The sequence below is a fragment of the Telmatherina bonti genome (genome assembly GCF_933228915.1).
Source record: "Telmatherina bonti genome assembly, chromosome: 14".
NCBI lineage: Eukaryota > Metazoa > Chordata > Actinopteri > Atheriniformes > Telmatherinidae > Telmatherina > Telmatherina bonti.
This window is the reverse complement of record NC_136612.1, coordinates 34,147,463-34,171,867: the sequence shown is the minus strand read 5'-3', so window position 1 is coordinate 34,171,867 and position 24,405 is coordinate 34,147,463. Positions and strand designations below refer to the sequence as shown.

Below are 24,405 nucleotides of genomic sequence, written 5' to 3'. Positions count from 1 at the left end.
TTTTATATCTACTTGCGCTTTGAAATTGCCTTTTATTTATTTATTTAATTACTAGTGGAAACCAGCCGATGACTAGGATTCTGCGAGTGTTGTGTTTTAATATTTTATTTATTTCATGCAGAGGTGTTTGCGGAGATGCAGGCTGAAGACGGCCTGAGCCGTGATCGGCACCTGCAGCTGCTTTTGAACAAGTTGCATGAGGCCAGGAAGCAGGAAGCGTCCCTGCGACGTGATGAGATGACACCAACCGGCTGCCTTCAACCAGGCTGTCCTGGGCGTGTTGGGGCATTTGGTGAGGGCGATGATGGACCACCCTGCGTGACGCCACCGTCAACATTCACCATTTATATTCGTCTGGTGTTTAATGCCAAAGAAAAGGTCTGGATGTGTTTGTGTTGCTGAAATAAACGCACAACGTTCTTCACAATCTTACAAAATGGATCTTTTTAATAGAAACCATTTGGACCCAACAGTAAATATGGTCACGCTGGTTTTTACATCACTGAACTTAAATCCTGTTTTATTGACTTGGCTCCTCCCATCTTGTGCAAAATGCTGCTGGTCTTGTGAATAAAGAAAAAAAGGTCCACACTGGCGACGTGCAGAACCGGTGTGGTTCTGGACTCCTGCAGCACCATCAGACGTTGTGTGGTCAGTTTTAATCGAGGTTTCACACGGAAGAAAACTCAAACTGTAAGGCAGCATCTGCATCCGGTGTCGCTGTAAAAGCTCGGATCACCTGGAGATTCTGGGTCGGGAGACGAAGCAAAAGCAGAGAAATGTACAGCGGCTGGATAACACGGAAAAATCCTCTGGACCGGCGGCTAAAGTCCAACGCTGAAGCTTCCTGCTGATGCTAAAGTTTCAAACGCAGCAGAAGCGGATGTTTCCCGCTTTGACCTGCAACCAGAACCAGCATGAGTGAAGCTGGGTTCAGCGTCTAATGAAGAGAAAACGGAGGTCCCGGTCCGAATGACTTGAGGAACAAACATGTCAAGCACCAGTAGTAAAAACGGAAGCTGAACTGGATGTTTGCAGACCCACAACCGCCCAGTAAAGTTCAGAAAAGTTCTGGTTCAGCAGATCCAGGGTGATGCTGGTGAAGTCTCCTCTGGCTGGATGTGTGGGTTCAGAGATCCGGGGATCGGGATCCGACGGCTCCCTGACAGGAAAAAAACTAATCCGATTTCGGATGAATTTTCCTTCCTTGGTTTCCGATTCTTTTTTGCAGCAAATAAACATGATCAGAAAAGTTTGTCTTGGTTTCAAGCAGGCGGAAAAACGTGTCGAAGTTCAAGATTTTCTTGATTTAAAGCGTTTTATAAACTGGAAGTAAAAAAAACCAAAACAAACGTCGAAGAGAAAGATTTCAGGAAAATGTGTCATGATGCTTTGAGAGCACAGCTTCTTCCAGCGGCAGGTCCTGCTTCCAGCATCAGTTGCCGTGGCGACCGGAAGCGAGAACCTGCTCCCCGGACTGCTCACCTGCGACGACGTGAAAAAGCTCTGCAGCTCAGCAGTCCGTGCTTCGCTGAGGAAGACTATCCTGCAAGTGGCGATGAAGGTCTGAGCGTTCGAACCCAGAAAGACGACGGCGTGTTTGCAAAAACTCTGGAGCACCAGTGGATTAATCCGCAGCAGAAAATAGTCCCAAAAAAATAAAAAATAAAAAGCACCTGTTGTTGAGGGGAGTTTCCGGAAAGCACCGAGCCACTCGGAGCCGGTCCGGGTCCCGTCTGTGTCGCCGATAAACGGGAGGAAACAGCACCTTTGAACGGCAGAAGCCTGACGCGGACGCACAATCAGCAAAAAAAAAAGAAGATCCAGAGCTTCAAGTTTCACTTTTACCAGGAAACAGACAACAAACAAGTTCATGTGACGACTTGAAAACATCCCTGCAGCGAGTCGTGTGTGTTTCCTTCTCACTTCTTTCTGCTTCCGCGACTGAAAAGTCACTTCAGAACCGAGTCGAAGAGGTTCTGCTTGGTGTTCTCCGCCTCGGCTTCGTCCTGCTGCTGCTGGTTGGCGCTCTCCGGGCAGCTGCTGCAGCTCGTCTCGTCCCTGCAGGCTTTAAACTCCGATATATCAGGATCCGACTCCGGCTGGGACTCCACAGTCGTCTCCCAGTCCTCCTCCTCATCCTCGTCCTCCTCCTCCTCCTCGTGGGGGTCCTTGTCCCTGCGAGCGGCCTGGCTCTGGAGGAGGCGGAGCCTGGCCATGGCCTGGTCGATGGTCAGGGTGCTGATCAGGTTGAAGTCGTGCATGCTGATCAGGTGCAGCAGGAAGTTGCGACACAGCTTGCGTTCCACGATGAGGGGGCCGTGGTGGTTGGCGAACAGCAGGCAGGCCTCGTTCATCTGGTTGTCTGCGATGAAACTGGACGCAAATGGAGGAAAAAAATGTGTCAAAACCAAAGTTTTGAGTTGTGTAACGTCACAAAACCTAAAATTAGTCTCATAATATGGTAATTGTACCGTCAGGAAGCTTACAAGCTGCAGGAAAAAGTACGTTTGGTGCACAAAAATCCTCACAGTTCCACAAATATGTGCTGCGTTCAGGTGCGACAGGAAAGCTTGGTCACACAAGCTTCAGCCGTTTTGTTTTCTGGTAATTTCACCTTGAATCAAGATCGAATTAAATCGAGATGCAACTGAGACGATAAACACTCTTAGTGGAATGGACAATTTCGTGCTAAAGATATCGTACCGACGATATCATGCTGAGGACATCTTCATCTGCATCTTCTGCAGCTTATCCGGGGTCGGGTCGCGGGGCAGCAGCCTAAGCAGGGAAGCCCAGACTTCCCTCTCCCCAGCCACATCTGCTAACTCTGCGGGGGGGATCCCGAGGCGTTCCCAGGCCAGCCGAGAGATATAATCCCTCCAGCGTGTCCTGGGTCTTCCCCGGGGTCTCCTCCCAGAGGGACGTGCCTGGAACACCTCACCAGGGAGGCGTCCAGGAGGCATCCTGACCAGATGCCCGAGCCACCTCAACTGGTTCCTCTCCATGCGGAGGAGCAGCGGCTCTACTCTGATCTCCTCCCGGATGACCGAGCTCCTCACCCTATCTCTAAGGGAGAGCCCGGTCACCCTGCGGAGGAAACCCATTTCAGCCGCCTGTATACGAGATCTCCTTCTTTCGGTCACGACCCACAGCTCATGACCATAGGTGAGGGTAGGAACGTAGATCAGCTGGTAAATCGAGAGCTTTGCATTCTGGCTCAGCTCCTTCTTCACCACGACAGACCGGTGCAGAGTCCGCATTACTGCAGACACCGCACCGATCCGTCTGTCCATCTCGCGCTCCATCCTTCCCTCACTCGTAAACAAGACCCCGAGAAATTTAAACTCCTCCAGTTGAGGCAGGACCTGACTCCCGACCCGGAGAGGGCAATCCACCCTATTCCGGCTGAGGACTATGGTCTCAGATTTGGAGGTGCTGATTCTCATCCCAGCCGCTTCACACTCGGCCGCGAATCGCTCAAACGAGAGCTGGAGATCACGACCAGATGAAGCCAACAGGACCACGTCATCTGCAAAAAGCAGGGACCCAATCCTGAGGCCACCAAGCCGGTGACTGACGATATCGTGCTGACGATATCGCGATGTGGCCACAGGTTGCATCTTGTGGCTGTAAAGTGAAGCTCTTCATATCTCCGCTCACGTTCTTGTTCGGTTCATACAGACATCATCTCACGCAGTAACCCTCCATCTCATATAGTAAAAGTCTTTCATGGAAAAAAAAAATCTGGAATTCAAGAGATTAAACCTCAATATTTACTTAAAATTTTTTCACATGATTTAGTCTTGGCAGCGTTGTTCACGATGAAGGGCGGTGAAGTGTTCTGCCACAGAAACGTCTGCCTCACTGAGACAACTGCAGGAAATGAAGCCAAGATGCTCCACCAGGTTCACCGCGGCGTGGAAAAGTCACGTTTTACGGTTTTACAGTCATGATGGACAAATCAATCAGCAATATCAGAGGAAAGTTAGATCTATCCATGATGCTACAGGTGGCTAATGTGTTTGTAGTCATTATGAGACTAATTTCACATCACAGACACTGGCATTACAGTAGTGTTTCTATGGTTACGGCGGAGTACTGACCCGTGCTTCATGACGTGGAGGTTCCACAGCTTCATGATCTCCTTCTCCCCCTCGTTGACGTCGGTAAACTCCTCGATTTGCTGCAGGGAGAGCAGATTAGTAAGACTCCTTCCAGGTTCAGACTCCTCCCGACGCTTTCCGGAAGCAGCGCCGTCATCGGACTGGAGACCGAACTTCACCTTAATTTAACTCTTATTCCAATTCTGACCCCCTGAAATGGTTGACGGCCGCGTTTAAAGGATCTATACCCCAGAACTCCACCAGATGCAGGTTTTAAGTCTCGGTTTGCGGATTTGTTCTCTTTTCCAAGCAGCTTCACAAAAAATCAGGAGCGTTTCAGAAGCCATTTTGGTCAAATCACCGTCTTAACCGTAGACTGTATATAAAAGATGGGCGGAGCCTCCGTGACGTCACCCGTAGGTTTCTGAAGAGCTGAATTGAAGCTCGGTGGGCGGTTCCTACCATCACCATCTTGGCAGGGGCATGCGTGTCGTCTCACCCGGAAAATACAAATATGGGCAAAGAGGTGGAGCTGAGAGGGGTGCTGTGACGTCATGGTGGATGATTGACATTGAGCGAACTTCGAGCTTTCTGTGGCTAAAAGCTAACCGAGCTAACCCTGAGATAACGGGAGCTAACCAGCTAACGGAGGTAAGCGGGCTAAAGCTAAGTCACGTTATTAACCGGCTAAAAACCGCGGTTGTTCTACGTTCTTCTGACTTTAAGCGGGAGATCGGGTACCTGTCAATCAAAAGGGCACGTCCATAATTATGCCGAAATTTGAGATTAAATTACTTTTAAACGGGCGAGTTAGAAAAAAAAATTCACTCCCCCCACAGTTGTCGTGAAGATAAACCTGACCTATTAAACCTAAAATGGATTTTTGTACCAGGCTGTAAACATATTTATTCCTGCTATAAACATGTTTATTCCTGCTGTAAACATGTTTATTCCTGCTGTAAACATGTTTATTTCTGCTGTGAAGTTGGTCTTTTTAACATGGGAGTCTATGGGGATTTGCTCTGTTTTGCAGCCCCTAGTGGATGAATTGGGAACTGCAGTTTTATGCACTTCCGCATCGGCTTCACTTTTAACCGCCGGAGGCTCAGTCCATCTTTCATATATGGTCTGTGGTGTTAATGTTTAGCTTTCTCTCCTCCTCCTGGCCGGCGGCTCTGCTTTGAGAGGTTGTCATGCAGCTTTTGCTTCTGAAACACTCCGCAGAACGTCTGCCGGAATGCCGAGCGGCACGCCGCGGCTCTACCGGTGGAATCCGGGGGTAAACCTGACGCCAACAGACCAGCAGCAGAAACGTTGACCTCGCTGACTTCTGTTATTCCAACGTCTTGTCACAGCAATCTGGAAGTGTTAGAAACATGGAAAGCACAACAGAACGGTTCACAGCAGCAGGGAAAACATCGACAGTGTTGTGGTCTTCCCGCTACGCAGCAGGTCTGAACCTCACCGTTTCACTGTTTCAGTGAATCGGATGTTTTCACCCACACAGACGGCGGCTGCAGTGTCGTCTAACTGGCGGCCTAATCACACCCAGTACAGAGAACGTGCACAGACGTCACCACATGCAGAGCTGTGCATCCTGCATGTTGGGGGAAGCAGCAGCAGCAGCTCTGAACAGGAAGCGAAGCAGCAGATCCTCAGTGCGGTGATAAAAACCAGTGGATTTAGAGGAGCAGACAGGTGAGCTGGTGCACCTGAGGATTCATGCAGAAAGTTTTCGCCTGCAGGATTTTACACGAGGAAACTCAAACCGGGCCGGGACGCTTCCTGTTCCCTGTTTAACACAACTTCCACTTTGTTCCGCCTCACCTTCAGGGCTACCTACTGGTTTTACTGGACTAGACTGGAAGCGACATCACTGAAAGATGTATGAGATTATTAACCCCTGCATATCCTGCAAATTAATATCAAGTGGTGATATATTTTAATTTCTGCATTCTCAGACCACTGCGCTGTTCGGAGGGACAACGTCACTGTTTCAGTAAATGTATAAAATATTTAAACATGTATAAAATATACAAAAGCAGAACCTGTGGCCTACGGTGTGTCTGTACTTAGGGCTGTGACGATACGCTTTTGTCTTGATTCGATTCCGATTGTTTTGGGTGCTGATTTGATTTAAATTGCGATTCTCCAAATTCTTTGATATTGCAGATTTTCGTCAATTAAAAACCCAAAAAATTTATAAAACCTTTTTTGCTCGTAATTTTTCTTGATTTCAGTTGGGAGAAAACAACCCAGTAGCCAGACCTTCACTCTGCTGCTATAACACCCAGAAGACAAGTAAAAAGAGCAATAAAACCAATAAAAAGGACAAAAAAAAAAAGGACAAAAAAAAAAAAGATTGATTTTTTAACAAAAAAAAAAAAAAAGATTGATTTTAAAATTGGGAAACAAAAAAAAAAAAAATCAAGATTTTCGATTTTTCTATTCGATTTTGCCACATCTGTAGGTTTCCAGATCTGTAGGTTCTGATCAGTCCAGACCTGATTTTCCCACCCGTGTCTGTACAGTCTGACTGTTTCAGCCGGACTGATGACGGACGTTTCCACCAGCAGCGGCGAGCGCTTTGCTTTCTGTCTGAAGATTCTCGTTGCTTTGGTCTCTAATGGCAGAGAATGGAGAAGAGGAAAAGACCGAAAACGCGGCAGTGTGGGAGCATTTCACACTGAAAAGGACAGAAAACGTAGCGCAGTGTGTGTGTGCGTCCCCCCCGCTCCAGCTTTCTGATTTATACCAGCAGCAGCAGCGGCTGGTAAAATGTACAGAGTTCTAACCTGTGATATCAGTCAGCGGTGACGAGGCATGGCGAGGTGTCGGCTGCTAACGCACGCTAACCGTCTGGTAATCCGTCCCTCATCTGTCTCTCCTGCACACACGCAGAGTCAAAGCGCATGTTTTAGGCAGCGTGTGACGGCAGGCGGAGCCTCAAACTTTTATTCCGGATTAAACAGACTTTTAACCGGCGTGTCGTCCACCAAGACATCGGCTGGTTCTTACTGTGGACATGTTTACAAGTCACTCCTTCTTTCTACGGGAATTCTTCTTTTAAATGCAGAAATTTGCGACCGGTTGAGATTTTTTCTCCACACATGGAGCACGTCGGCTGCACCAAGGTCTCACAGTTTGAAACGTTACTCGATGACTCGGAGAAATAATACCCGACTCCAAAAGTACTGGATAGTTGCAGCTCTGGTGGAAAAGCCTGAACCTGAGCTGGTTTCGTTCCTCAGCAGCTTGTCGGGAATCGCAACAAAGATCACCGGAGAGAATCCTCAACGTGTCGACGGAAACGGCAGCTGGGTTCCCCCAAGATGGTGGACAAAGTGGCGCCGCATGCACGTGGGATCAGCATCGCCTCGAGGGCCGCTGTCCTGCAGCCGGGGGACGTTCCTGTCCTGCAACACCTGCTGCTGCGGGAGACGTCGCGCGGCGGCAGGAAACGGCCCCGAGGAGCCGAGCTGCTGATCGCCTCTCCACAGTTCAGGCATCGCTACGCTACAGAAACGCCATCGACTCCAGGAAACCTGCAGCAGAACCAACTGAAGGAAAAAGGGAAGCGATACTTGTGGCTGCAGGGACGATGCAGCTCCTGTGGACAGAACCGTCTTCTGGGTGTCCGTGACGACCGTCACTGCGTTTGCTCGGCAGTAACTCACCTTCACCGTCTTCTCTTTGAGCCAGTCGGGGTCCCGCTCGTCCTCGCTGTCCGCCTCCATCTCCTGAGGCCTCAGCGGCACGCAGCTGTCGCTGTGGAAGTAGAGGCGGTTGTGTCCGCTGATGTACGTCCTCTGATTCTGCTCACGATCGCCGTCCTCCGACTCCAGGAACTCGGACAGACTTGGCTTCGTCCTCTTGGGTCTGGACAGAGAGGCTGGCGGGTGAATCCTGAGCTCAGCGACTAAACGCAGGAATCAGGAGGGGGGGGGGGGTACCTGCAGACCAGGATGTGGGTGACCGCCGTCCTCTTGACGGGGCCGTTCCGGCTGAAGGCGAAGCCCGGCTGGCTGTGGATGTCCTGAGGGTTTCCTGCATACGAGCCATCGTAACACTCGTTGATGGAGACCTCGATCTTCGCTCCTTTAGGGTGGGGCTGCAGCAGGACCACAGAGACACCATTACAGCGGCTGAAACCAGAACCGTCACACGGTTCCACAACAAAATACGACCATAAAAACGTGAAATGATTAATTTATTACGCTTTTCTATCAACACTGATGGATCTGAACAACGCAACACAAACGTGCACACGTGTGGGATGACAGGCGGCTCTGGGCGGGACGGTCCCCGTCAGACGTGGAAGGACTGGGTCAAAGTTCAGATCTGTAGGTTCTGATCAGTCCAGACCTGATCAGTCCAGACCTGATCAGTCCAGACCTGATCAGTCCAGACCTGATCAGTCCAGACCTAATCAGTCCAGACCTAATCAGTCCAGATCTAATCAGTCCAGACCTAATCAGTCCAGATCTAATCAGTCCAGACCTAATCAGTCCAGACCTAATCAGTCCAGATCTAATCAGTCCAGACCTAATCAGTCCAGATCTAATCAGTCCAGACCTAATCAGTCCAGACCTAATCAGTCCAGACCTGATCAGTCCAGACCTGATCAGTCCAGACCTGATCAGTCCAGACCTAATCAGTCCAGACCTGATCAGTCCAGATCTGATCAGTCCAGACCTAATCAGTCCAGACCTAATCAGTCCAGACCTAATCAGTCCAGATCTGATCAGTCCAGACCTAATCAGTCCAGATCTAATCAGTCCAGACCTAATCAGTCCAGACCTAATCAGTCCAGACCTAATCAGTCCAGACCTGATCAGTCCAGACCTGATCAGTCCAGACCTGATCAGTCCAGATCTAATCAGTCCAGATCTGATCAGTCCAGATCTGATCAGTCCAGACCTGATCAGTCCAGACCTGATCAGTCCAGACCTGATCAGTCCAGACCTAGTCAGTCCAGACCTAATCAGTCCAGACCTAGTCAGTCCAGACCTAATCAGTCCAGACCTGATCAGTCCAGACCTGATCAGTCCAGACCTGATCAGTCCAGACCTAATCAGTCCAGACCTAATCAGTCCAGACCTGATCAGTCCAGACCTGATCAGTCCAGATCTAATCAGTCCAGACCTAATCAGTCCAGACCTAATCAGTCCAGACCTAATCAGTCCAGATCTAATCAGTCCAGATCTAATCAGTCCAGATCTAATCAGTCCAGATCTAATCAGTCCAGATCTAATCAGTCCAGACCTAATCAGTCCAGACCTAATCAGTCCAGACCTAGTCAGTCCAGACCTGATCAGTCCAGACCTAATCAGTCCAGACCTAATCAGTCCAGACCTGATCAGTCCAGACCTGATCAGTCCAGATCTAATCAGTCCAGATCTAATCAGTCCAGATCTAATCAGTCCAGATCTAATCAGTCCAGATCTAATCAGTCCAGATCTGATCAGTCCAGACCTAGTCAGTCCAGACCTAATCAGTCCAGACCTAATCAGTCCAGACCTAATCAGTCCAGATCTAATCAGTCCAGATCTAATCAGTCCAGATCTAATCAGTCCAGATCTAATCAGTCCAGACCTGATCAGTCCAGACCTGATCAGTCCAGACCTGATCAGTCCAGACCTGATCAGTCCAGATCTGATCAGTCCAGATCTGATCAGTCCAGATCTAATCAGTCCAGATCTAATCAGTCCAGATCTGATCAGTCCAGATCTGATCAGTCCAGATCTGATCAGTCCAGATCTGATCAGTCCAGATCTGATCAGTCCAGACCTGATCAGTCCAGACCTGATCAGTCCAGATCTGATCAGTCCAGACCTGATCAGTCCAGACCTGATCAGTCCAGATCTGATCAGTCCAGATCTAATCAGTCCAGATCTAATCAGTCCAGATCTAATCAGTCCAGACCTGATCAGTCCAGACCTGATCAGTCCAGACCTGATCAGTCCAGATCTGATCAGTCCAGATCTGATCAGTCCAGATCTGATCAGTCCAGATCTAATCAGTCCAGATCTAATCAGTCCAGATCTGATCAGTCCAGATCTGATCAGTCCAGATCTGATCAGTCCAGATCTGATCAGTCCAGATCTAATCAGTCCAGACCTGATCAGTCCAGATCTGATCAGTCCAGACCTGATCAGTCCAGACCTGATCAGTCTGTCCAACAGCTGTTTAGTAACCAAAGGATCGATGACGGCGTCTTCACACGCGTCTCTGTACAGCACGCTCTCACCAACGTTGGACTCTCCTCTTTGTTACGAGTCAGTAAATGGTTAATAACCAAACAGTTAACTATTAAAACCCAACTAGTGCAGGCATGGCGGTCACCAGGTCTAAGGAACACCGGTGTGTAACCATGTGTTTGTCCTGGTCACACAGCTGGTGTCTACGGGGGAGAGTGGGAAGGAAGACCAACCAGTACGGCCTTCAACGGGCTCTTTGGCTTCTTCATCACTACGACAGACCGATGCGTCTGCATCACTGATCCGCTCCATCCTCCTACTCCCGAACAAGAAGCCACTGAACCGGATCAACCAGGTGCGGTGGCTTCAGGCCGGACGCCGCCGCTGGAAACGACTAAGTTAGTTTTAGCGTGAAGTTCAGACCAGCACATTGACGCCAGCTCACCACGTAGTTGAAGATGAAGCGGGAGTGGGACAGTTTGAGGTGTTTGAGCAGACTGTACAGCTTCCTGCAGTTCAGCGTACACCAGGGGCAGTGGAGGTCGTCTCTGGCTTCGGTCTGCTGCCGCGTGTTGTTGTTGTACTGGAACTACAGAGAAGTCGTGTTTTTAACGCTCCATGCGGCTCCTGAGACACAAACGCAGGCGGGACTCACCTGGTAGAAGATCCGCAGCTTCTGCCGAGGTTCTGCAGAGATGTGTTCTCGTCTGGTCTGCACGTCTGCGTTGACGGATTCTTTAACCGCTGCTGGTTGGAGGAGAAAACGGCGTGAAACTTTCACCGCTGTCGGGGCGGATCTCAGCTAAACACACCGCTAGTTGGGCTCACCTGGCGTGTGCGTGGCTCTCAGGGTGCTGGCTCTGGTGTCCTGGTTGGTCTCGGAGTTGCGGGTTGCCAGAGGCTTGGCCACCGGGGCAGTGGAGCGATCAGACGGGTCGCTGGTCCAGCGCAGGTTGAACTGCAGGGTCGGACCCTGAGAAAAACTCTCGAACGGAGGTAAGCGCTGCAGAAACAGAGCAGCAGGTTTCACCGCACGTTAACTCCAATTATTATCGACTTCACCGGTTCTAGTCAGCGTTTTAACACCTGATCAGGACGTCCTCCTCACTGTGTTTCATTTAGAACAACGTAAAGCAGCAGCAGATCGAAGGACGTCCACATGACTGCATGCAGAGAAACATCGGGGTTAAACTAGCGAGTCATGTGACTGATCCGCCTCCTGAAGGCCCATTTATACTGGATGCAGAAGACAGTTTGGTCCCTCTCCTCTGTCGGTTACGGGCATAATTTCATCCATTTTCAAGGAGCTCAGGCAGAGTTGAGTTGTGTAGCAGACACACAACCAGCGAAAGGATCAAACCAGAGAAACAAAATCAGATAGAAGTGGAAAAAAAATCAGATTTGAGCATTAAAACGTGCAGTGTGAAAACAGCCCAGAGGAAAAATAAACACTGATGATAAATACTCTAAATACAGTCGTCAACTTTTATAGTGAATCCAAATTTCTCCTCGAGGGAAATGAGCACCAGAAATTATCGGTACATGATCTCAGTGCGGCTTGTTAGTGTGATGTACTGTCAATGTTTTGGTGAACATCAGTTTGTGTCACCTCCAAACACGACGGTCTGACTCGAGGTGCTGCACGGTTTCTGAAACCATCAAGCAACGATGACATGAATTGAGCACAGGTGATTATTTAAGACTTTAAAAGCTTCTTTTGAATTGAAAAGCATCGACAATGCCAACATGTAAATGGCGGGAAGAATACGTGATGCTGCCCTGAAGGAGGAATGACACAGAGGGAGGTTTCAGCTGCCATTGGAACGGCACAAAGTCGTTTCCAGGGTTTGGCTTTGATACAGAAGGTCTGCTGGTGTCATTCAAAGTCATGGTGGTGGACAACAGAGGGCTACAACACCTCAGACAGACACCTCACCCTACAAGCCTGAAGGAACCGCTTCTCGCCTGCAGAATGCAACAGCAGTGTGTGTTTCCACTCCAACAGTACGAAGACGACTGCATGAAGCTGACTGGAGGACCCGAAGACCAGCAGTGAGGGTACCTCTGACTAGAGCACACATGCAAGCATGGCTGCAGTTTGCCACAGAGCACCGTAGGTTGACTGATGAGTCTCGTTTCTGTGTGGACTTCTTGGACAGGTGCAGGAGAGTCTGCCAGGCCCTGCAGAGCAACGTTGTGCAGCTTTGGAGGAGCTTCAGTCATGGTGTGGAGAGGAATCTCCATGGGAGGCAGGACAGACCTTGAAAACGGCGTCTTCACTGGACAGAGATACGGGGATGAAATCCTAAGACCTGTTGCTCCTCATGGAGGAGCAACGAGGCCAGATTTCCTGCTGATGGACGACAATTTTCATTGTCGACAAATCGTTGCAGTCTTATTCAATGAGTTCAAAAGTTAAGTATTAATCTTTCTATTAAAGATCTGAATATTTCCAGCTGCCTTCAGGTTGTCTGGAAGTCTCTCCACCAGCGAGGATCATAAAAACTAAAAGATGCTTCTCCACGTTTGATTCCCAGCTTTAGGAGGAAACCAGAGAGCAGCCTGAACGCTCTGGGAGGCATCAGACATCCTCGCCAAACAAAAGTGAAGGTTTGTGGAGTTTTTCCACCAATCTGGACATAAAAGATTATTCAAAACAAGAAGATCGCATCCAAAAAGGTCATGTTTTTTCACATGACTGATCAGCTGTTTCCAGAGCATCAACGTGATCTGACACGAAACACTCGCAGCAGATGAAGTCATTCTCCACGTTTCTCTGGTTCTTTTCTTTCTGTTACTTCTGAGTCGTTTCATTTCCAACGAAGTCTACACCTCCACCTGATGGCCACTAAACACACCTCAACCACTCCAAACCGGGAGATGGAGATGAGCTTCATCACATCAAATCCTCTTCCAGGAATGAAAGAAGGAAGACTCACCTTCCCATCCTGGATGGTTTCCCACGTCGCCCTCTTCTTATTGACGGGACACTCCTCCATCTCTTGCATGGACACCTCGTACTCGCCATCCAACAGCTGCAGACGCCTGCAGACGAGCACACGACAGGCGTTTCACCTCCTGCACTGCTGGGATGGAAGGTGGAGCGAGCGGAGGTTCACCTGTTCTTATCAAAGACCATCATCTGAGCCACAAACGTCATTTCTCCTTCCTCCCTGAGAGACAAGCTCCGCCTCTTCCTGTTGACGGCTTCCTCAGAGAAATCTGAAACAGAGGACACCCACGTCTTCATCACCACGTCTTCATCGCCACACAGAAAATGTCTTTCGTGGTTTAACCGAAATGCAGGAGAAACAACAACTGAGCCACTAAAATACGACATGTTGCCGCTCAGGCTTCAGATTTCTGCCAGTTAACTCCCGTTAATCCCAACGGGACTTCTACAAATTACTTCAATTGTTTCCATTAATAAAGCGATTAAATACGTAACATAAACATGTATAACTTGCTGCTTTCTGTCCCTCATCACCCTGACAGGACTCTCCAACTCTGCCGCTTCGGAAGAGGCTTAAATGCGCTACTCGCTTGCTAACATTCACTCATCGCACCGCTGGATGGGAGTAACTGGGACTGTCCCATCAGTGACGTCTGTGGCGAGGGAGACAAGATGCTCTCTGCTCACCTCTGTTGTGGTGATTGTCTCCGTTGGTCAGGCCGTTCATCTGCCCTCGGGGGTACCCAGGCCTCGATACTCTGAAGAGTAAGGAGTAAGACTTGACCATGTGAGAGTTGCTGGGCTCGAACTCGCTGCTGGGAATCAGGAGGGAGGGAAGGAAGCCCGGTTTGGCCTGGACTCCGGCGCTCACGTCCGGGTTCAGAGGAACCTGCTTCTTCCCCGTAGGGATCTGCTTCACCGGGCAGCTGACGTCCTACACAGGACGACAGGTCCGTTACGCTCCGTTCACCCTGAAAACTCCAAGCCTGTTTGGTTTCTCTTTAACGTAAAGCTGCATGCAGACATGGCGTCTTCAGGACCAAACAGAGTCGTCAGACTATGAGGCTAAAATGATGTAAAATATAAAGCAGAATAAAGAGACTTTGTAGAAATAACACAGATAAACTTGACAAACGTTTCATCTGCATATCATTCTCTCACCTCTTGGTTTAAATGCTGCTGTTTAAACAAAGACATTACTCTGTTTTTATGCTGTGTCCAGTTATTTATGCTTCTGTTCTCCCAACTCAGCTGCGTTTTGGTGCCTCCATGCATCGGAAACATTTTCCCAGCTTTATTCCACTCATACAGGATCATTACTTCCCGTCTTTTCTCATTGTTGATCTTTGGCTGCTCCTGATTGGACATTACCGTCAATTTAAGCTCTCTGATTGGTGGAAATGGTGCCTTCATCATCATGTCTGTAGTGTCTTAGCAACATGGTAGTGATACTGGTCTTTTTTAGGATAAAATGTGTTGTGGCTGCATTGTAAACTTCCTGGACTGGATAGAAATGCTGAGAAATGTCTGTAGATCACCTGAAGGGTCACATATCCATCCCATTTACCCCACAGTCACACTACATAAGGACTCGTACTTGCAGGTCTGGCAGAGTATTAAGCAACACACACACACACACACACACACACACACACACACACACACACACACACACACACACACACACACACACACACACACACACACACACACACACACACACACACACACACACACACACACACCTTCCTCTTCTTGTGGCAGACTTTGACCAGCAGGACCTCCAGAGATACGGAGTTCTGCTCGTTCTCATCCTGCGAAGGTTTTACTGGGAAGGGAAGAAGAAGAACTTTCTCAGTCACAACAACGAGGCTGAAAGCTGCTTCCAGCTGGGACGAAGGCCCACGCTGAGTGGCACAAACCTACCAGCTTTATGAAAGAAGCCGGTGAAGGTGAGCTGCAGATTGGAGGTCAAACTGGAGAAAAAGAACAAGAGAAGAAGCTGTAAAGATGCTCCTTTCAATCTGGAGCAGCGTCCGGCTCTGAGTATTCACCTCCGAGTCTCCTGCTCTCCTCTCATCTTGTCCACTTTAAACAGCAGATTGTCCACCCTGGAGCTTTTCCTGCACACACACACACACACATACACACACATACACACAAACAGCAGCAGTCAGAACTCACACAGGCCGTACAGGCAGGAGAGGTGTCCGTCGGATCGTACAGGCTCTTACGTCCCTCTCAAAGCCAAACATTTGTCACATTTTATAGGTGAATACTTGAGATTTTGCAACACCTGTTTCAGGTTCTACTACAGGACAGAGCAGAACACCTGCTGTAGCTGCCAGCGAGTAAAAACTGCTCACATTCTGGTACACAACATTTTAAACGGTAGATTTTTGCTTGAGTTAAAGGTGTTTTAACATATAAACCTGAAATATGTTTGGAGTTCAGTTTAAAAAGGTTGAACTTGCTGGTTTATTACCTGCTCCAACAGGTCACGATATCTCGTTTTTCTACAGTTCTCTGCAAAAGTCTTGAATCAGTTCTTTACACGTTTCCATGGAAACAGGAAATGTGTTTAAACACAAAGCACATGTGTGTAACATTTTTAAAAAGCTTGCATGTCAGTTTTTGGTTTATTTCATGTCTCAGGTTGTTTCAGCTCTTTCCTCCAGTACTTTTCCTTCTCTAAATATCTTTATTTACAGGATTAGTTTGTTTTACTGTTTTAATTCAGCTGTTTTATCAGAAAGCCGTGATGTGTATGTGAGTGGAGATTTTCTACTTGGTCATCATTTCTTTCGCAGACTTGTCTGGAAACCAAGTTTCCCAGTCATGACCATAAACAAAGGACTCGATACAACGTGATCTATAAATGCACGTCTCTTCAGACATAAACAGGAGAATGAAAACAGAAATAACAGCTTATTAACTGTCAGATGTACACAGACAGGCAGAGACGCAGGTTCATCCTTCATGGCTCGCCAATCAATACACCCCAACTGGTCCAGACAGGTCCAGTCAGCCCAAACTGGGAGCAAATTCAGATCAACTCTTGCACATCATCATGCAGGAAAAACATCAATTTATCTGCATTCTTGGAAAGTCGACATTTCAGCTCCACTTTTCCTTTCAGCAACCAGCATCTTTACCAGTTTTAACAGGATCACTGATCACACCAGATGTTTCTGCCACAGCTTCCTGTCAGGCCGTGTGGAAGCAGCGAGATGCACAAGGAAGATTTGTGACAGCAGGACATGAGACAACTGGGCAGTGACTGAGCTCAAGTCTTTGCTAGAAAGGAATCATTTCGTTTAGTTTATTCGGATCCTTACAAGCTGCAGCAAAGCCGCGGTTATTCCGTCTGGGCTGCAACACGACGTCCACACAGGAAACATTAAAAAAAGAAAACTAAACCAAGTGATCTTTACGATTACACACAACTGAATATACACGTTATCACACACCATGTCAGATCACCTTGTGTACAAGCCTTCCATTGTCATATACAAGTTATTCTGAAGTGCTTTAAGCTGGTCTGAGTTTAATGGGTTTTGGTAATCTATAATCTATCCACCACAGTGTGTTTGATGTGTCGGATCCTGCTTTACGTCGGTAAAGTTCCCTACAGCTCCATGCCTGTTAGAGACGTTTACTAGAGACGTTTTAAACTAAATAACCAGCGAGTGTGTCTTTGACTTTACTGGTTTTATGCAGCCTATTAACTGGGATAGGACTTTCTGACCTGTTCATCTGCTGGTTTTTTTCTTACTTCTTCCTTTGTCCTGATTAGTGTTTGAGGGACATGAAATGTGTCAACTTTTCATGTAAATCTCTCTTCTTGCTGCTAAAAATCACATTTTCTGTCTGTCAAATTAACTCAAGTTTGCTGATTTTTATGAAATGAAAAATTCTGCGGCGTCGTTCAGGCTGCGGGCAACAAAGAGCCAAAAGATCCAACTTTAAGGTCGTTTTTTTTTTTTCCCTCGAATGATTCATGGTTCAGCGTTAAGTGGCTTAAACAGGAACCAGAATCCTCTGAAAATAATAAGGCAACACAGACTGGATGGCAAACAGGGAGGAAAGGAAAACTTTGTATGACCTTTACAAAGCCTGGACGACACAACTGATCAAAACCTCTGTCAAAGATTAAAGCAAACTCTGGCTGCTTGGGAGAGAAACACAGGAATGAGAGCTGGATCAGGACTTCTGTGTTGCAAAAGGAACTGAATATTTTACACCAACTTCAACATACAGTTATTAGAAACGAAGCTGCTGCATCTGAGATCATGATTAACGGTGATTGAGGGTCCCTATCAACATCAGAAACTGTTATCTGTACACTTATTATTTAGTTTGCTTTTCCATCAACTACCAACATTATGCTCCATTTTGTTTCTCTTTTTATTTGGATCCCCTTGTTGCAGCTATTCTTCCTGGGGCCCGACTCATAGAAAGCAGAACATTTCACATTATAAGCAAGCAAAAAATAAAAGTAAATGTATCATTGAAAAACAAAATATAAGACAGTTCTACTACATGCTCAACAATAAATCAGGAATAATGTATATTCATATATTCTATTACATAACATTGATAAATATTCTATATGTATATATAATGTGAGCAAAAGACCCATTTTACTAAGATATTTCCATCTTTGTGAAGGCACACCTGGCTCTGATTGTTGGTTAGCTCTTGCTGTGCAGCCGTTAGTAAGAGGTCTGGTGGCCCCACATAAAATCCTGTCCAACCTGAACCTGTGCGCGAGTCTAACAAGCTACAGTAACTGGAAACAGCTGCGAGGCTCAGAAAGCCACTTTAAACCACTTCATGCATTCAGACTGCGTTTAGTTATCAGTTCCAAAAGGGCTGAAAGGAAGTTTCCTTCATGTTGGAGTGCAAAGCGAGGGACTTTCTAAACTTGATCTGCAACAAAATCTAACAAAAACTGTTTCAGCGAGCAGAGAAATGTGTGTAAAAGCACATTACTTTCATATGATTATTGTTATCTAAAGGAGAATTAAATAGGCCGTAAACATGTCTGAGAAAAGAGGCGATACGGGAAAAATGAGCTTGGAGTATTAGCAGACACGATAAATTCAAGTAGTCTTGCATTCATTTCTGATTGGATAACAGCAGAACTTTAACATTTTATCTATCTTTTAACATCCACAGCTGTTCTGTGTCTGCAGTGTGGAAACGCAAGCTTTAAATCACGATCCGAGCCACATGTGACCGAAGCTTGCAGCAGAAACTGAAACTGATGTGAGCAGCCGACGACGGCGAGTTAATCACCTTCGCTTCAGTTCACGTTTAAACACAACGTCACCACGAGCGCCGAAACACTGACGAGCACACGTCCAAAAACTGACGGAAAAAGCTTTTTATTCTAATGGAATGATCAGAACATGAAGAATTTAAGAAGTATCTGCGCCTGAATGTGATCTTTAAACTGTGGGGCTGAACGCTGAACAGCAACTTAAACATCTCAGATTAAATTCTTTTGTTTTGCTCTTTTCCATGTCGCATTTCTGTCAAACTGCAGCTGTCAAAAGCTTTTCAACAACACGTCCCTGGAAATCTGAGTTTTGGTGCTCAAACTATCATTTTTTCAATACTTAAGTGACTTTGGGGACAAAGCTGCCATAGACACCAATAATTATTAGTCAATCAACTTGCATTTAAGTTGTTTAGCTGAATCAATGCTGATTTTTGAAACATAAACAAATCACACAAGGCATTTTTTTAACTCTACAAGCTGAATAAACTGCAGCCAAACACTGGTGGGCTCTCTGTCGCTTAACACACCTCCTCCCTGCAGGCTGAACCACAAGCAGAACCACGTGTATCTGCAGGATCTTTATTCTTTTGTGCAGCGTCTGTATGCAAAGCAGCTCAACTGAAAACCGCTTCCCTATCTCAGCTGTAACTGATCTAGCTGGCCCCCACCTACAGCAAGCCGCCATGTCGGACTACTTTCACCCACAATAACAGTTGACCTGCTTTCTAAGACGCAAACCGTGCAACACCAGGTTTTAATCAAACAAGTTTAAAACAAATATAAGCAAAAACAGGTGATGGTTAATGAAAGAAAGCCACTTTGTTTAATCAGCAAAAACTGCATTTACCTTTTGATGTTGTTCCTCGAGTTTCTGTGCGACATGTATGTGAGCGTCCTGTGCAAGAATATAGGCTGAAATATAACATGGAGAGAAAAAGAAGCGCAGTTTTAATTTTGTCCCAACAAATCAGCTGAATTCATGATGTGACTGTAAGAAAAGCAACACTCACAGCAATTAAGTTTCTTGTGCGAAGGAACCTGTAAATTTGTGTTGGCTCTGGAAATAAACAATTTGATCAGATTCAAATGAAAATTTGGAAGCTTAATCATCAAACCACCAAAATATTAACAATAAACAACTGGGGGAAAAAAATTGTGACTTTATCAAGAAACTAATCTTCGCTTTGCTTCATAATGACTATAGATATCCCAAGAAATCAACTAGGGTTCTGGTAACTTAAGTTTTCAACATTTTTAACAATCAAATGTGCCCTAGATAAGTGAAAATGATCAATGTTTGAGAAGTATTAAAATTTCTTGTGAGAAGCAACAGATTTTACATCCTTAAATGCCTGTCTACTTTTTGTGCCACCAATCAGGCAACCTGCAGACACTAATCTGACAAAAAATCAGGAGGATGACAGCACAATAAATTAGCAGTATATGTGGACTTAATGTGAATAAAAATCTAAATATAGTTTTGGTTTGACATGTAGATGACAGTCCAAACTATTTACAACTGAAAACGGATGTCTTCCTCTCATCTCTACGTCCACATGACCACAGTTAAACGTCCTCTGACCTTAACATAAACCTGCACATTCACATATTAAAAATGCAACTTGATGACAGCAGGAACTCACTCTCGAAGGCCTGCAGGAACAGCTCGTGGTCGGCTTGAACAAGTTGCATGTTGGACTTCTTGGCTGCAGCCATCGCGACGGAGGGCGGCTGGTACACCCCGTTGGCTTTTCCTCCAGATCCAAAACCCACCTGCTGGCCTCCAGCTGAAGAGCTTTGCTTATGTGGAGCCATTGCCAAAACTATCACTAAATATAATCCTTCACAGCCTGGGCAAGGTGTTTTTGTTTAACTAGAAGAAGTTAACCTCTCCTTCCTTTGTCAAAACAAAAGGGGCAGCGTTGGTAGAAAACCTACCGGTTACGATAAGCACAACTGGATCCTCATTTTAAACAAGAATCGTAATAACTATGGCCTTTTATAAGTAGCATTAGTAAAGCAACACTCCTAAGTGTTGTTTTAGAAGCCAGTTTAACAATTTAACATCGGTTAACAATGTAGAAATGCGCGAAACAAGAAAACAGCCTCCGGCAATCTGACGCGGAATGCTAGCTAGCTGGCTAACTTCCTTAGCCAGCTAACCCGGGCTAACTGGTTAGCATTGTCCAACCCGCTGATATCCTCTACTAAGGACCTGAAAGCTGCCGCTATACGATGAATGTCTTAACATGACGACAATACACCCTCGACAGTTTTTGGTGCAATTAATTAACCGAATTCAACCCTTCCCTAGCCTTATGCCTGTTACCAAGCGGGGATAAACGATAAAGACGACGGAAAGCGTCACAACACAGAGCATATCCGGTAAGAATTTCCTCAATAAACTCTAATAAAAAAATAAAAATATTTAATAGACATTAAAATGAGTTTTTATGTCATTTGTGTACTTGCAAGTGTAATTGTCACGATTATAAATAAAAACTAAACTGGATAACAAACCATCTTACCAACATTATCTGTGAAATTGTTGGACAAAGCTGGATAATACACTTTTATTTTGGAAGGTGATTTCGCTGCACTTCCGCTCTTTTCAACTACTTGGAAATGCTTCGTTCTGGGCTACCTGATGACTCGGGTTGAAAGATCCCGCCTTCTAACTGCTCTAACCAATGAGCGTGCTAGCTTGTGAAATCCCGAGCTCTGATTGGTCGCTCTGTGACTTTTATTTATTTATTTATTTATTTATTTATTTATTTATTTATTCATTCATTCATTCATTCATTCAGCATATGTTTAACATGTAACATTTTAGAAACGTACATTTCCATTGAAAAAACACCATAACAAAAAATAAAAATAAATAAAAATATAAGTAAACACAAGGGGTCTGCTAAGATGGGATAATGAATTTGTATTTTTCTAAAATTTGTAATGTTTTTATCACTTTTTTATTCATTTGATTTATTTTTTCAATAGTTTTTATGTAACTTTGGAGATCTGTAATTTCGAATACATAGAAAGAGGGTAATTTCTTTAGCCAGATCATCTTATGAATAAAGAATTTTGCTAGTATACAAATCAAATTGATGATATATATTTCATCAACCAAGAAGTTAGGGTTGTTAAAGTAAAAAAGAATATCTTTTTTTTTCTAAAAATATGGTTTCTTTTTTAAGTATCCTTGAGATATATCTTTCAAACTGGAACCAAAATGCAGTGGTGTGAAAACAGTCAACAAATATATGCTCGACAGTTTCTCTTTCACAATCACAAAAACTACATCTGTTACTTATGCCTGGTATAAAATGACATACATTTGCTTTAACAGGATAGTATCTATGGGTAATCTTAAAAAGAAGCTCTTTTATTTTATTTGTGAGTATATATCTATGAGGCATTACAAAGATTGTGTTCCATTGTTTTTTATTCAGACAAATTGATCTAAATTTACAAGCTGGAGCTGTGATATACTCCAGACCACTTCTAATAAAATTATTTGAGCATTTTTTATTCAGTAAATCCAAACCATTTATAGAGATAGAGCGCTCCAAAGTTGAGAGTGTGGTACTCTGAATGTTACCAGCAAGAATTTTTATATTGTAAGGTATTGAATTGATCACTGTATGAAATTCTTGCCTGGAGACCTCAAAAGGGTAAGTGTCTAAGAACGCCTCATAGCTATAAAACTCACCATTGTCATTTAAGAGTTGTTTTACAGTGTTTACATTATTCATAAACCAGTTGTCCAAGTACAAAGTCCTATTTCTGTGTGAAATATATAAGTTGTTAGTATACAGTGGTGAGGAGAGTAATTGGGTTTGTAAAGAAGCTGCCAGCATAATAAAGCTTGGTGATGAAAATTAGCAAGTTTGATTGGTAGTTTTCCTATTGAAAAGGGACATTTCAAAAGAAAATTAAGGCCACCTACTTTCTGGAAAAGATAATTAGGGATGGTGTTCCATAAGCTGTTAGCATATTTTAAGTATCTTTTGATCCAATTCATTTTTATCATTTGATTAAAAACATCAAATGTGACCAGATTTAGTCCTCCTTCAGCTAGAGGATTGGTAAGAACTATTTTCTTCACTTTATGAGGTTTGTTTTTCCATATAAATTTGAAAAGGTTTTTATCTAGTTGTGAACATGTAGATTTGGAGACATATAAAGAACTGAAGGCATAAGAGGCTCTCGACATTCCTTCTGCTTTACTTAGTAAGACTCTTCCATATATTGATAAATCTCTTACCAGCCAACAGTTAAATTTCTTTTTTATAGCATCTTCAATAGGAGCAAGATTATCACGTTCTCTCTTTTTATGGTTAGTGCTGATATTAATGCCAAGATAAGTAAAAAAAGAGTCTTTAACTGGAATGCTATAAATTTCAGTGCGGTTGATTGTTCTTATAGATAGAATTTCACATTTTTTAAGATTTAAATTTAAGCCTGAGGCTTTGGAAAATAATGAGAAAGTGGATAAAGCTATGGGAACTTCATCAGCATTTTTCAGAAATATTGTGGTATCATCTGCGAGCGGTGTTATTTTGAGTTCTTTGCCAAGAAGATTAATTCCTTTAATCGGGCTTTGAGACACTAAATAATTTAACACTTGAGCAACTAGTAAAAAGATGTAAGGAGAGGCTGGGCAACCTTGCCTTACTCCTTTACCTATGTTAAACCTTGACGATGTACCATGTAGGAGTTTTACAGAACTATTGTTATCTTTGTACAATGTTTTAATAGCACTTATAAAAAAGTTTCCAAATTCAAAAAAAGAAAGATGAATTTATGACTGACAGTGTCAAATGCCTTTTGAAAGTCGAGGAAAAGTATTAGGGGTCATCTGGGATTAATTCATTATAATCTATTAAATCTAACACAAGTCTGATATTATTCGAGATATGCCTTCCTGGCATAAAACCACTTTGAGATTCATGAATAATTTCATTTAACCCTCTTTTTAATCTTTTAGCCATAATAGCTGCAAGAATTTTATAATCGTTATTTAAAAGAGTAATTCCACGCCAATTGTCAAGAAGAAGTAGATCCTTTTTGGGTTTTGGGATGAGGGTAATCAGACCTTGCTTCATTGAGTGAGGTAATTCTTCCTTAATTATGGACTCATTGTACACTGTAAGTAAAAATTTAGAAATTTCAATAGAAAATTTTTAAAAGAATTCAGATGTGAGACCATCATTGCCCGGTGACTTGTTACGTTTAAGGTTATTAATAGCCCATTTTATTTCATCAATTGATAAAGTTTCATCTCATTCTTTTTTAATATCATCGCTTGCTTTTTTTTTTACATTTTCCAAATTGTTAAGTATAGAAGAGCTGTCATGAAAGGTGTTCTTTATAAAGATTTGCGTAGAAATTACTAACGAACTTTGAAATTATTTCAGCATCTTCAGTTAATAGATCACCTATTTGTAATTTAGATAATAAATTTGACACTGCATTTCTCTTTTCTAGACTGAAAAAGTATTTACTATTTCTTCCCCCTTCTTCTATCCACTTTACTCTTGATCATACAAAGGCTCCCTTGGTTCTCTCAGTATACAATTCATCTAATTCATGTTGAAGTTTAGCTAATTCTGGCGATAATTCGATATCATTTGTTAATTTTAAAGTCATATCCGATATACTTTTTAAGTGCTCAATCTTAGCTCTTTTCTTCCGAGCCAATTCTTTCCTGAAACGTATAGCATATTTTCTAATTTAATACTTCAGAAGTTCCCAGTGTTTTCCATCATTTTTATCAACATTTGCAGAGTTCCAGTATCGTTCAAACAGTTCTTTGACTGACTTTATAAAGTCATTATGTGATAAGAGAGAGTTATT

At 44.5% G+C, this 24,405-nt stretch overlaps 1 protein-coding gene across 2 annotated transcripts; it reads right to left on the bottom strand.

Annotated features, from left to right (window-relative positions):
* Window positions 1–506: 506 nt before the first annotated feature.
* LOC306765935 (polycomb protein suz12-B-like) lies at window positions 507–20,853 on the bottom strand. Of its 2 annotated transcripts, none has more exons than XM_079253477.1 (16): window positions 20,190–20,853; window positions 19,557–19,603; window positions 19,394–19,458; window positions 15,314–15,382; window positions 15,186–15,235; window positions 15,005–15,087; window positions 13,947–14,193; window positions 13,426–13,528; window positions 13,246–13,351; window positions 11,135–11,309; window positions 10,962–11,053; window positions 10,752–10,895; window positions 8,060–8,217; window positions 7,784–7,985; window positions 4,107–4,186; window positions 507–2,376 (listed from the first exon to the last, which is right to left on the bottom strand). In XM_079253477.1, exons 1-16 carry the CDS (start codon window positions 20,359–20,361, stop codon window positions 1,953–1,955), a joined length of 2,217 nt encoding a protein of 738 aa, XP_079109603.1. In that variant the 5' UTR covers window positions 20,362–20,853; the 3' UTR covers window positions 507–1,952. The 2 variants fall into 2 exon arrangements, with proteins under 2 accessions (XP_079109603.1, XP_079109604.1); XM_079253478.1 differs by having other exon boundaries at window positions 10,962–11,050.
* Between the last annotated feature and the right edge of the window lie 3,552 nt (window positions 20,854–24,405).

Coding starts and splice junctions, on each gene's coding strand:
- LOC306765935 (XM_079253477.1), bottom strand. CDS start 20,361: ATGGCTCCACATAAGCAAAGCTCTTCAGCTGGAGGCCAGCAGGTGGGT. Junction 15,383..19,393: donor TCGAGGAACAACATCAAAAG/GTAAATGCAGTT, acceptor GTGTGTGTGCAG/GAAAAGCTCCAGGGTGGACA. Junction 15,088..15,185: donor CGGCTTCTTTCATAAAGCTG/GTAGGTTTGTGC, acceptor TTCCCTTCCCAG/TAAAACCTTCGCAGGATGAG.